The sequence below is a fragment of the Hibiscus syriacus genome, unplaced genomic scaffold (genome assembly GCF_006381635.1).
Source record: "Hibiscus syriacus cultivar Baekdansim isolate YM2019G1 unplaced genomic scaffold, ASM638163v2 tig00111027_pilon, whole genome shotgun sequence".
NCBI classification, from domain to species: Eukaryota; Viridiplantae; Streptophyta; class Magnoliopsida; order Malvales; family Malvaceae; genus Hibiscus; species Hibiscus syriacus.
Window position 1 is genome coordinate 1,610,831 of NW_024062960.1, and position 13,843 is coordinate 1,624,673.

The 13,843-nt window shown below is 29.4% G+C and overlaps 1 protein-coding gene across 1 annotated transcript; it reads left to right on the forward strand.

Annotated features, from left to right (window-relative positions):
- The first annotated feature begins 4,797 nt into the window (after nucleotides 1-4,797).
- LOC120150863 (mitochondrial import receptor subunit TOM40-1-like) lies at nucleotides 4,798-9,555 on the forward strand. Its single transcript, XM_039163473.1, has 11 exons — nucleotides 4,798-5,089; nucleotides 6,290-6,371; nucleotides 6,471-6,570; nucleotides 6,683-6,778; nucleotides 6,891-6,941; nucleotides 7,165-7,230; nucleotides 7,568-7,669; nucleotides 8,689-8,757; nucleotides 8,834-8,917; nucleotides 9,051-9,146; nucleotides 9,307-9,555. Exons 1-11 carry the CDS (start codon nucleotides 4,948-4,950, stop codon nucleotides 9,358-9,360), a joined length of 942 nt encoding a protein of 313 aa, XP_039019404.1. The 5' UTR covers nucleotides 4,798-4,947; the 3' UTR covers nucleotides 9,361-9,555.
- The last annotated feature ends 4,288 nt before the right edge of the window (nucleotides 9,556-13,843 follow it).

The following is a 13,843-nucleotide window of genomic DNA, read 5'->3' on the forward strand; positions in this document are numbered from 1 at the left end:
AACAAGATAGAACTCATTAGAGCAAAGGCATCTCAATACTATGCATATAACAAGTGATCCAGGTGCTCTTGTAGAACTTCAATGATGTAGAGATTTGATGGAAGAGTTGTATCTCTTCATTACAAGATTTGTGTACACCTTTCACTCATGCCCTCTAACTTGTATGCACCAAAGTCGATGCTCTTGATGACTTTGTATGATCCTTCCCAATTAAGTGTCATCTTTCCTCTGATGTCTGTATTTGGTCACTTGTTGGTTTTTGGCTACTAATTTAACTTCTATTGCTTCTATTATTTCCTTTAAAAGGTCAAGATTTGATCAGGGTTTTTGTCATTGTTGTCTAGTTTTTAATGAGAGATGAGAAAAGATTTAACTCCTACCTCCACTAGGATAACTGCTTTATAACCAAACATGTTAAAAGGGGTTTCCCCGATAATTAAGTGGGAAGTGGTTTAAAGAGCACATAAAATGGCAAGTACTATCTTTTTAGGGTTGAAAGTTTTCTATTAGAGTCACTGGTACATCCTAGGGCATAACAGAAAAATTAATTTAAGAATCTCCTCTAAAGATCTACGTACGATTGATAAAAATAAGAAGAAAAAAATAGAATATTATCTTATTTCGTTTAGAAAAAGGTGAAAAGAACTGATGTAGATTCAATTATCTTCTTCCGATGTCGATCAAACCACAACCAACAATCATGGCCTCTTCATAGTTCACCCAATTTAAACAATCGCTAAGAATGGTTACTAGACCTTGCACTTAATGTAACATCAAACTTAACCTAATTTTTGGATCTTTATATTCATCATATGAAAAACTGAAATTGGTTATTTTTTTAATATGGCTATCTAAAAGAATATTATTATCATACCTCTTTATTTTATTGAGAATTATGGAAAGCATGAAAACAATAATATATTCTTTTTAAAAGAATGTAACTTGTATATTTTTTTAAAAGATAACTTATATATTTTAATGTTAGATCGAGTATTATAATTATAATAATAAAATTGTCATTTCATAATTAGTTAAAATTTTATATGAATAGTTCATATATTAATTTTAACTATACTCATTAATTGTGTACAATAAGCTTGTATCTTGTAAACCACTTTATTTAATTATAGAGTGTGACCTTGTAGTAGGTTTCTATAACATTAGTAATAATATTATTACAGTTCTAATATTAAAAACAATGTGTGGCATCTAACAATACACTGTTGCTACCTAAGTTGCATGAAGTAATGATTTGACATAATTTTGTCTATGATTAACCTTTCATATATATCTGTTGTCCATCATATATAATTTGGACACAAATAATGGAATAGTCACACTTGTATAGTCCATCTAATGTTCCTTAATATCTTGAGTATACTATGATAAAAAAATAAGTATAATATCTTGAGTATACTATGATAAAAAAATAAGTATGATATCTCGTATAAACTTACTTAAGCACATCCATGCATCTCTAATATCACATTATGTATAAGAGGCAATCTTATATTAATCAACTATCTCTCACTATATAGATTATTGTATATCCAACTCCAACCTTTATAGTACAATTAGTTAAGACAAACGTTTGACTGTATCAAAGTATACGACTCACGATATTAAGATAATGATGATCATAAGCCTGAGGATCATATACATAGTTATAACTATGCGTAATGTTGTAACTATCATATAATAACTCAAGAAACATACTCATAATGTGTTGGACAAATATATTGATTTTGACTTCTCTATGTCACTAACAACACTTTACCACCAATCAACTACACATTAATCTTAATGCATATGTCCATAATAATTTTGTTTGTTTACAAACACAATAAAATAAGTTGAAATAATAATGAGAATGTCTTTATTTAATAAATAAGATAAAATAAGTATTTAATTAGAATCATCTCATAATGAGTCTTTGGGCATACTTTAACAATTTCTTGTTGGTTGTCTCTACTTAACCATTAGTTTGCAGAGTTCTGACAGAGTATTTTGAGGGTAACGTGTTTAATAATATAAAGTTTAAAATGTTCTCCATTTATTTACAGATTTTACAATTTATTAAATTGTTGATACATGCCAACATCTTAATTATTAGTCAAAGAATCTAAATTTTTTCTACATATAATTTTAAACTTTATATAAAATATTGTAAATATTAAATTTATTTTATAAATATTTATATTCATATACTATTAGTATTTTTTAATAATAAATATTTAGATAATAATTAGAAAAGAAAGGAGTTGATGAATATTTAACACATGTCATTATCATCTTTCTCCACTTTAAATTTATTCCTACTTAAGTAGTGATTTAGTTGCCTCACTACAAGAAGCTTTAGTAAATCATTTGGTTGTAGGTATCTCTATAATGCTGCAGATGGAAGACTTGTGCAACACATTGAAAAGAAGAAAAAAAATGGCTTATTTATTAACTATTTTGCTTCCCGTTAAAATCTATGGGACTTTATAATGGATTCTGGCACTGGATTCTCTACACAAGTTTATGAACTTTCACCGTATTTTTTTCATATATATATATATGACCACCTTATCAATTAGTAATACAGAAATTGAGAAATCATCAATGGCGGCATCATATGTTCTCCATATGATATTCCTTTCACTTCGTAGAAATGATGATCGATAAGCAGTTCCAAATTCTATGTATAAGTAGATAAAACTACACCTCTCACGATCAGGCAGTGCTACGGCATGGAGAAATTATCCTCTGGACCTTTTGATTGCTGCCGTCAGTGAGTTGGGGACAGGAAGGTCCTCGGCGGACTTAGATCAAGGTAAACGGTCGGGCAAAACTCCGACGCAAAGCTCCTACGTGCGGAAATGAAGTCGGAATGGCTATGCACTGCTACGTGCTCATGTGCATACATATAGGAGCGTGGATGGAGGTAAGGAATGCAACACCGACACTACGAGGACTGTCGAATCTAGTCAAATAAAAAAAATTGAGCTATTCAAGTTGACGAATTTTATTTTATATTTCAAACTTTATTTGAAATTTATTTGAGTCGAGTTTATGAAATTCAAGTAGAGTTGAGTCATTCAAGTTTTTTTTTTAATTTAATTATAAATATTTATAATATTATGATACTATTTGATTCTAATTTAAATGATTTTCTATAATCATATACGCTATACATATATATGCTATATTTTTCCATATGCAATATACATATATCATGCATAGTTGAGAGACATGATTTGAATTTGAAAATCAATCTATTAATTACTAGAAAATTCTAGTTATTCTAATTATATTTTATAACTTAATTCGAATTTGAATTTTTAGTTAAGTCAAATCGAATCAAACTTTTTAACATTGAGTCAAAATTAAAATTTCGATTTTTTTAAGTGGAGTCCAGTTTTACATACCCTTAGTATGTACTATGCCCTATGCAACAATTATTATTTCTTTGGAGAAGGTGTTGGGTAGTTTGAGTCCAAGAGAGAGGCAAGTGATCAGATGGAGGTTTGGAATGGAAGACGGCAGGATAAAACTTCGCAAAAAATCAGGGAGTTGATGGGTGTAAGGAGCGAAGAATTCGACCCTAGTGAAAGAGTGAATTAAAGTTACGGGTCAAAGGATGTTAACATAATCAAAGAATGTCAACTCAATTACTCAACGTGGCGCACTAAACTTTCGTGATGTGATGACACAGGTTAACAGTTGAGTAATTAGTTTGTTATAAATAAATAATATTAATGATCAAATTATTAATTTTGAAATATTAGTAGGCAAAATAGAAACTTACTTAAACATTTATGTAGTTTATCCCTTTCTAATGGCATAATGTTAAAATTAGCCACTAATGTTTATTACAATGGTTATTTTGGTCTATATTATTTTTTAGAACATTTTGGTCTAAATATTTTATTTTAGGATAAAAATGCTCCTAACATTTAATCAAATAATCACTTTAACTTTTATTTTTTAAGAGTATTTCCCCCTTAATATTTTATTTCAGGATAAAATATCGCTATTTTAAAGCATTAATCGTTTGTTTACTGACGATTTCTATTAGTAGAGGGTATTTTATTCCAAAATAAAACGTTAGAGCCAAAATACTCTAAAAAATATAAACTAAAATAACTATTTAAACAAATATTAAAGTGCTTTTTTTGACATTATACCTTTCTAATAATGAATCAACCTCCCCTAGTTTTAAAACCTATGTAAAATAATATAGATAACGTACAAAAATAGTTCCCCGAATATCAGGTGATACTTTGTTAAATCCCTCGATTATTAAAAGTTTTAAAAGGATCACTCGACTATTTATATGTTCCAAATTCATTATTTTTCATTAAAAAATTAACAGCCATCTAAGCTGAACATTAACTTGTTGACTAAGATATAATAAAATTATATTTTAATAATGTCTATTAGTACCACCCTCGCTTTCAAGCAATGGTTCAATATTATAATCTTTCAAGTATTAACTCAACAATATAATGTAAACGAAGAATCGATTCATAAAGTACAACTCAAACTGTTATAAGATCATCTTTTATAATATCTCAATTAATAGGTTAATGTCCAGCTCAGATGATTGTTAATTTTTAGTAGAAAAAGACGAATTTAAAACATATTAATAATCGAATAATAATTTTATATTTTTTTAATAATTAAATAACTCAATAAAATAATATACTATAATTAATGTATCCTGTTATAATTTTTAATAGTTTGATACTTAACAAATCAATAGTCATAAGATTATCTGTGTATCTATCCAAATAAAATGCAGTGCAGATAAAACCCTGGCAAAACCCTTCTTATTGAGCCTTCCCCGACAGCCGCAAGCCTTCAGCTCCTTTTGCGGTTGTGCCGCCCACCCATATCTAATTACAATCGCCGGTGCGGCTGTTTGATCCGGCCAAAATTTCCTCTACTGGAAAGTAGAAACAAATGGCGGGGCTTGTTCATCCAGCTACTACGACAATTCCAGCCGAGGCATCCAAAACGGCGCATACCAAAGCTGAGGAGAAAACCGATTACATGAACCTCCCATGCCCTATTCCTTTCGAAGAGCTCCAACGCGAAGCTCTTAGTTAGTTTTCTCACTTTCTCATCAATGATTTTTCTTCTCTCTATTTTCTTTTATTTCATGATTTGTGATCATGTCTTGAGATTATGATTTGTGTGGTTATTTATCGATCTCTGTTGGATTATGTAAGATTTAATGATTTGGTATTTCTAATAGAAACGGTTAAGTTAGTGGAATGAAGTGACTGTAGATTTAGCTTTCGGTGCTTCTGCTTAGTGAAAATGATGGTTTTAGTTGATAATTTATACACGGGTGCAGAACTAGAAACTTGCTTATCTCTTTTTTTTTTTCTAATATGAGGGAATGGTTTTGATCAAACCCTAACTGCAAAATTAAGGTTTACTAAGGAGCACGATATGCAGTCTGCAGAGCTAGATCTAGCCTTTTATTAGTTTATTTGTGTGGTTATTTTAGTGTGTAACAAGAGCAGGATATGCGAATAATGTTTTGGAACAAGGGAAAGAAAAGGGTTACTAGGGAGCTAAAAGCATGCAAGAGTAAAACTTTAATAAGTTTGTTTGTAAAATGTTGTTAAGTTCTTGAGATACTATTTAAGTTTTTTTTTTGTTAATATATTAGAAAAAGGCCCATAAACCTTTTATTTTTTAATTAAATAAGCTATTATTCTTTTATTTTTATTCATGAAACTCTTGATCTTAAGTAAATTTAAAAATACTTTCATTTTTAAACTAGTTTATCTTTGATGCTAAATTACTAATATGTCAAAATGACATAGTAAAATTTTGTCATTAGGACAAGCTCATATTTTTAGCTTTACACATGCCGAAATTGTTTTGATTATAAAAGATTTAATCTAAATCTCTAATTATGAGCCTAAAACTATTTTTTTTTTGATAAGAAGCCTAAAACTATTTTAACATATCAAAATAATAAATATATTGAAATTTTACATTGACAGTTTCATATCTCAACAATATTGTTTGTAACTTGAGTATTTGGGTTTCTCCAATTGTACTTTTAGTTAAAATTAAGGGCTACTACTTTTAGTTAAAATTAAGGGCTTTCAATAATAAAAACAAAGAATAAAGGCTCAGATAATTACAAAAATAGCTTAAGGGCTTTTTTAGTATATTAACTTTTATTTATTTATGTTTAGGTCTTGAGTGATTTGAAATAGTGGTCAAAGTCTGTTTTTCTTCTTCTTGGAAACTGAATGTTTTATTGCTTGAAAATGTCTGGCAGTGTCTCTGAAGCCAGAAACCTTTGAAGGATTGCGATTTGATTTCACCAAAGGACTAAATCAGAAATTCTCACTGAGTCACAGGTGGCTTCAACTTCTTTTATTCTTATGGTTTTTTAGGGTAACTATTCTTTTCTATTTTAATAAATAATTGTAACTATTCTTTTTATCATCATTCCTCAGTGCGTCTATGGGCCCAACAGAAATTCCTTCTCAATCCGCTGAAACCATTAAAATTCCTACTGCTCACTATGAATTTGGTGCCAACTTCATTGATCCAAATGTAGGCTGCATCTTTCATTGTCACTACTCTTCCATTTCACCCTCTTATCCTCCTGAATTATTTTAGCTTTATAAGTCGATTTAAAATCAGGGTCAATCATGGTTTTCCCCAGCTGATGCTTATTGGGAGGGTGCTGACGGATGGTAGACTGAATGCTAGAGTGAAATGGGATTTGACAGACAATCTAACTGTGAAGGCTAATGCTCAGGCAAATCAATTTTTCATTCTTTGGTCTTTTGTCCTTTTTGTTCGCATGCGAATATATATTACCTTCATGTGTAAGATACTGCCAGTTGATAACTTTCTTGTTTCCCTTCCAGCTAACAAATGAGCCTCATATGTCACATGGCATGTTCAACTTTGATTACAAGGTTGGTCACATTTAAACTATATTATCTTGGTTAGTTGGCTTTGATCCGTGTATGCATTTTTATTTATCGTCATTGTGAGTGTGATACCTGATATTCTGATCTTTGTTTTTATTTTTTATTTTGAGTTTGTTTGTCCTCTGGATTATAGGGAGCTATTGTGCTTACAAAGGGAACTTAGGGCGTCTGGTTTTTGTCTTCTGACATCTTTGTTTTTCTTGTGCAGGGTAAAGACTACAGGTCTCAGTTTCAAATGGGAAATGGTGCTTTATTTGGAGCTAGTTATATCCAGGTAAATTGTATGAAACCACATATCTGTTGAATTAAGCTGACAGGTTAAGAACCTGGCATAATGGACAAGTTACAGGCTTATTAGTACATAAAAAATTGGCTTTGTACGTAGATTCAGTATAAGATGGACTTGCAATTTAAAATACTATAAGATAATATACTGTTAATGGTAGAAGCAACCTAGACTTTCTCTGCTGAAGGCATTCTGCATATAGCATGTTCGCAGTTTAAGAGAAGCATTGCACATCATACATCATCAGTCTTTCAGCTGAATCCACTACTTCTGGAATTTGATTCTGTTGTTTTTAATGAACTGAATTTAAGCCTTATTTATGCAGAGTGTGACACCACATTTGTTCTTAGGTGGTGAAGTATTTTGGGCTGGTCAGCACCGGAAGTCAGGCCTTGGTTATGCTGCCCGGTATGAAACAGATAAGATGGTAAGCCAGATTCTGTCCTTTATCAACGGCTTGTCAATATTCTTTTGTGCTAGTTAGTGGGTGTTGTTTAATACTTCTAAATATGTTTCTAGATCTGTTACAGCGGTAGGGGTGTGTCATTTGGATCCCTAACCAAATTGCTGATTAGGGTTGCCAAGGTGTGAGAACCAGGATCTCCTTTCTTTTCAATGGTTAGTGACATTTCCAAAATATGGAAGTGGCGGACCAAGTCATCGGAATCAAGGACATGGTTTAGGGCTGTGTTTCTGTAGGTAAAACTGGATGTGTATTCAAAACTAATTTAATACATAGATTTAATGTTTCTAGATCTGTTACAGCAGTAGTGGTGTCATTTAGATCCCTAACCAGAGACTGCTGATTAGGGTTGCCAGATTGTGAGAACCAGGGTGTTCTTCTTTTCGATGACTTGCGTCATTTCAAAAATAAGGATGTAGTGGACCAAGTCATTAGAATCAAGGGCATGGACTCATGGTTTAATGCTGTTTTCTGAATGTAAACCGAATCAAAACTAGTTAATACAATGATTGGTGTTTGGCATATTCCGCTACTTGGTCAAAATTTTATGATTTCAAGTGTGCGCACGTGTTATAGGCTCTTGAAAAGGATTTTAGTTAAGGGTTTAAACTTCTCATGAAGTTCTTAGATCTTCGGATATACTGTTTCTCAGGTCCCTGGATATTTGATGGCAATCTTCTTCCAATTCTGAGCTTTTAATCAATAAAATAGTTAATTTGCTTCTCCCTCAAAATTTTTTGCCTTACCCCTGCCAAGAGGAACTTCTTATTTGTTTGGGTTTGAAATATTATTTCTAGAAATATCCACTGTTTAGGGCATTTCATAATTCTGAGGTCTCTTACGGAAGCTGCTCTCAACCTGGTGTTGGGGGTAGCCTACTATCTTACCTCCCCCTACCCTATATATATGGGAAAAAGGGACAGCCATTTATCCACTGTTTGCATTATGCTTGTATTACTAACCTAAGCATTCTCTGGATCCAGGTTGCTGCAGGGCAAGTTGCAAGTACCGGAATGGTTGCTTTGAGCTATGTTCAAAAAGTGTCCGAGAAGGTAAGAATTTATTTTCCTCTTAATGATATTGCAGTTCTTTTCCTTGTCATTCTCATGCGGTTTTATTTCTATCAAGGTTTCTTTAGCATCAGATTTCATGTATAATTACATCACTAAAGATGTGACATCAAGTGCCGGCTATGATTACATCCTCAGACAGGCAAGTTTTTCGTTGCTAAAATTCTGATATTAGTGTGCATCGATATTCCTGCATGTTTATAGTTTATACATGTTGGAGTTGAGGATATTTATTGTTTTAACTATCACGATTTTATTGATTTCTCACATTTCAGTGTCGTTTGAGGGGGAAGATCGATTCTAATGGATGCACAACTGCTTATCTAGAAGAGCGGTTAAATATGGGCCTAAATTTCATCCTCTCCGCGGAGGTAAGATTAACATTTTTAAGAAAGAGATCTGCAATTATGTCTTTTTGTTTTTGATTGTGAATATGATGCCATTACTCCTTTATGTTTAGCATTTTCACTTGTGATCAAGCCCTCGAGTTCATGTTTGTCAACATCCTTTGCTGGATTTGTTTTTCTGCAGATAGATCATAGGAAGAAAGACTACAAATTTGGATTCGGATTGACCGTAGGGTGATTCGATTTTTCCGTAAAAAGCCGTTTGTACAGGGTTCTTCGGCATATGGTTGAAGATTACAGAACTGAGAATTTGTACTTTGAACTATTGTTCAGCTGGTAGTGTGTAGCGATTTTTAACTGTTGTCGGATTCTTAATTTTTGTAAAATTATATAATTATTAATACTATTCTATTAAATTGTTTATTCTGGATTATATCTTCCTTTCTTTAGCCTTGTTAAACTGCTTCGATTCCAAGTTGAAAGCTCTGCGCTAACTTGATTTCTTGGTGGCTAAGAATGGGAGAAACAGGAAGGTCTTGGCGGAAACTGCGTTGGTGTCCTTGAAGAAGCCTCGATGATACTTTCTTCATTTGAATCCCATCCGATGAAGCAAAGTTTTTTTTTCTTCAAGAAAATGTTCAGATCATCACATAATTTGATCAGGGTTTTAGGATCTGATTTCAAAAATCAAGTTTACGATTAAGTCGCCCACCGTTTTCGCATTGGAAACGATGATCGAAACATCAAGTTTTGCTTTACGAGCCAGAGTTTTTTGAGATGATTGTGAAGTTCTGAAACAAGCTATAAGTGTGTCAAGTTTCAACAAGCAATCAATGCATGTTTGCGTGGGTAGTTCTGCGATGCGGCGCCTAAAAAACGGTTAATATACGACATGACCGGTTAAATAAGTGACCGGTTAAAATTTAGACCGGTTATGTTATATTATTTAACCGAAAATATTATAAAGTACAATAACATAATAGGTAGCGCTTATATAATGTAATAGGTAGCGCTTATATTTACCTATTTTATAAGTAAACCGGTATATTTATACCGATAGCATTACAAATTTACCTATTACATTATAATATGTTGAAAGTGTCCATACTTTTTATAAAAAGGATCGATACTTTTTTTAAAGTTATGTAATTTATTTTTCAATTTCTTTTAATAGTGTTTCATGTTTTCCTACCTATTACATTATAATATGTTGAAAGTGTCCATACCTTTTATAAAAAGGATCGATACTTTTTTTAAAGTTATGTAATTTATTTTTCAATTTCTTTTAATAGTGTTTCATGTTTTCCACCTACAATATTAATTTAATAATTTCATTTGCACAAAAATTATTTGATTGTTTTGATATTTTATAAAATATTATTTAGAATTTAAATTTAACAATATTAACCAAAGATAATAATAAATATGTAATATATATGCTTATTGTTTTTAATTTAATAATAATATATATAGTAACGTAAAAATAAATCATTAGACGCCTATAATTACTAAATTAATATCTTAAAACTCACTCAAAAGATAACCTTAAATTAATGTTTTCCACAGTGAAAAAAGTATAGACACTTTTATAAAAAAAGATAGATATTTTACAATATAACCACTACCTATTACATTATATAAACGATATCTATTACATTATATAAGCGCTACCTATTACATCATATTTTTACCTATTATATTGAAAGTGTCTATAATTTTTATAAAAATGATCGATACTTCTTTTAAAGTTATGTAATTTATGTTTCAATTTTTTTAAGTATGTTTCATGTTTTCCACCTACAATATTAATTTAATAATTTCATTTGCACAAAAAATTATTTGATTGTTTTGATATTTTATAAAATATATTTAGAATTTTTAATTTAATAATAATATATCGTAACGTAAAAAAGAAATCATTAGACGCCTATAATTACTAAATTAATATCTTAAAACTCACTCAAAAGATAACCTTAAATTAATGTTTTCCACAGTGAAAAAAGTATAGACACTTTTATAAAAAGGATAGATACTTTACAATATAACCACTACCTATTACATTATATAAACGATACCTATTACATTATATAAGCGCTACCTATTACATCATATTTTTACCTATTATATTGAAAGTGTACATACTTTTTATAAAAAGGATCGATACTTTGTTTAAAGTTATGTAATTTATGTTTCAATTTTTTTAATAGTGTTTCATGTTTTCCACCTACAATATTAATTTAATAATTTCATTTGCACAAAAAATTATTTGATTGTTTTGATATTTTATAAAATATTATTTAGAATTTATATTTAACAATATTAACCAAAGGTAATAAAATATGTAATATATGTTATTGTTTTTAATTTAATAATAATATATATCGTAACGTAAAAAAGAAATCATTAGACGCCTATAATTACTAAATTAATATCTTAAAACTCACTCAAAAGATAACCTTAAATTAATGTTTTCCACAGTAAAAAAAGTATAGACACTTTTTATAAAAAGGATAGATACTTTACAATATAATCACTACCTATTACATTATATAAACGATACCTATTACATTATATAAGCGCTACCTATTACATCATATTTTTACCTATTATATTGAAAGTGTACATACTTTTTATAAAAATGATCGATACTTCTTTTAAAGTTATGTAATTTATGTTTCAATTTTTTTAAGTATGTTTCATGTTTTCCACCTACAATATTAATTTAATAATTTCATTTGCACAAAAAATTATTTTGATTGTTTTGATATTTTATAAAATAATATTTAGAATTTTTAATTTAATAATAATATATATCGTAACGTAAAAAAGAAATCATTAGACGCCTATAATTACTAAATTAATATCTTAAAACTCACTCAAAATATAACTTTAAATTAATGTTTTCCACAGTGAAAAAAGTATAGACACTTTTACAAAAAGGATAAATACTTTACAATATAACCACTACCTATTACATTATATAAACGATACCTATTACATTATATAAGCGCTACCTATTACATCATATTTTTACCTATTATATTGAAAGTGTCCATACTTTTATAAAAAAGATCGATACTTCTTTTAAAGTTATGTAATTTATGTTTCAATTTTTTTAAGTATGTTTCATGTTTTCCACCTACAATATTAATTTAATAATTTCATTTGCACAAAAAATTATTTGATTGTTTTGATATTTTATAAAATAATATTTAGAATTTTTAATTTAATAATAATATATATCGTAACGTAAAAAAGAAATCATTAGACGCCTATAATTACTAAATTAATATCTTAAAACTCACTCAAAAGATAACCTTAAATTAATGTTTTCCACAGTGAAAAAAGTATAGACACTTTTATAAAAAAGATAGATACTTTACAATATAACCACTACCTATTACATTATATAAACGATACCTATTACATTATATAAGCGCTACCTATTACATCATATTTTTACCGATTATATTGAAAGTGTCCATACTTTTTATAAAAAAGATCAATACTTCTTTTAAAGTTATGTAATTTATGTTTCAATTTTTTTTAATAGTGTTTCATGTTTTCCACCTACAATATTAATTTAATAATTTCATTTACACAAAAAAGTATTTGATTGTTTTGATATTTTATAAAATAATATTTAGAATTTAAATTTAACAATATTAACCAAAGATAATAATAATATGTAATATATATGTTTATTGTTTTTAATTTATAATGTAAGTTATGTAATAGGTAGCGCTTATATTTACCTATTTTATAAGTAAACCGGTATATTTATACCGGTTATATTACAAAATTATCTATTACATTTTCAATCGACACTTTGTTGTGGATATCATCGAAAACAATGTTATAGTCATGCGTTTCGATACATTTGCAAGAAGATGTAAAATACATTAGTATTGATATTTCAACAATCCTCAAATGTATATGTACACATAAAAGCAAAATATGGAATAATTAATGAAAATATACACATAATATAATCACACCAAAATATAAATACACAAGAATGTTCAAATAATGTACCGACTAACAAAATTAATCCGATGAAAAAGGGTTATTTCTAACGAAGTCCTGAACATTAGAGGCCTTCAACAAATTTTCCAAATACTCTCGTATGTTTCCGCTTTTTTCTGAGGACATACATAAATAATTTTAATTATCAAACTAATGAGGTGCAATTTTACTAACAATAAACTACATTCGCATAAGCATGAATAAATTTGTGTCATACCTAGAGCATTGTCGTTCGAATGGGAAGCAGCGTCAAAGGTATGTGGACATATGTAATTGTATTTCTATATAAACACATAAGTTGTTAAAATAATCAATGTCTGAACACATGTTCAACTGGAAAAACATATTGCATAAATGCAACTTACCGGATTATAAATCATTTTTTCCGCTGAATCATCGACCAAAAGTGTATTTAGCTCGTTAAAATCTGGACACGCGTTCCAAACATCATTGAGATCTTTACAGTAGGTAACAGAATCGTATGTTTTGCATTTTTTTGATCCTGCTCACAAACAGTCGAACATAAATATGTAGGAATCATAGACAACGAAAAGTTAGCAAACTGTAATGACATTCATCTTACCCACATGAATAGAAAAATGCTCGGAAAATACAGGTAGTTTCTCAAGTACACAATCGACGTTATGCCTGAGATTGTAATCAAGTTTGAATGTTATCATTCAAATGTATATTAA

Bases quoted from the DNA above. Each gene is read 5' to 3' on its own strand.
- LOC120150863 (XM_039163473.1), top strand. From the start codon at position 4,948: ATGGCGGGGCTTGTTCATCCAGCTACTACGACAATTCCAGCCGAGGCA. The intron at 6,942-7,164 runs GTTGGTCACATT...TTTCTTGTGCAG, and splicing joins TGTTCAACTTTGATTACAAG to GGTAAAGACTACAGGTCTCA. The intron at 8,918-9,050 runs GCAAGTTTTTCG...CTCACATTTCAG, and splicing joins ATGATTACATCCTCAGACAG to TGTCGTTTGAGGGGGAAGAT.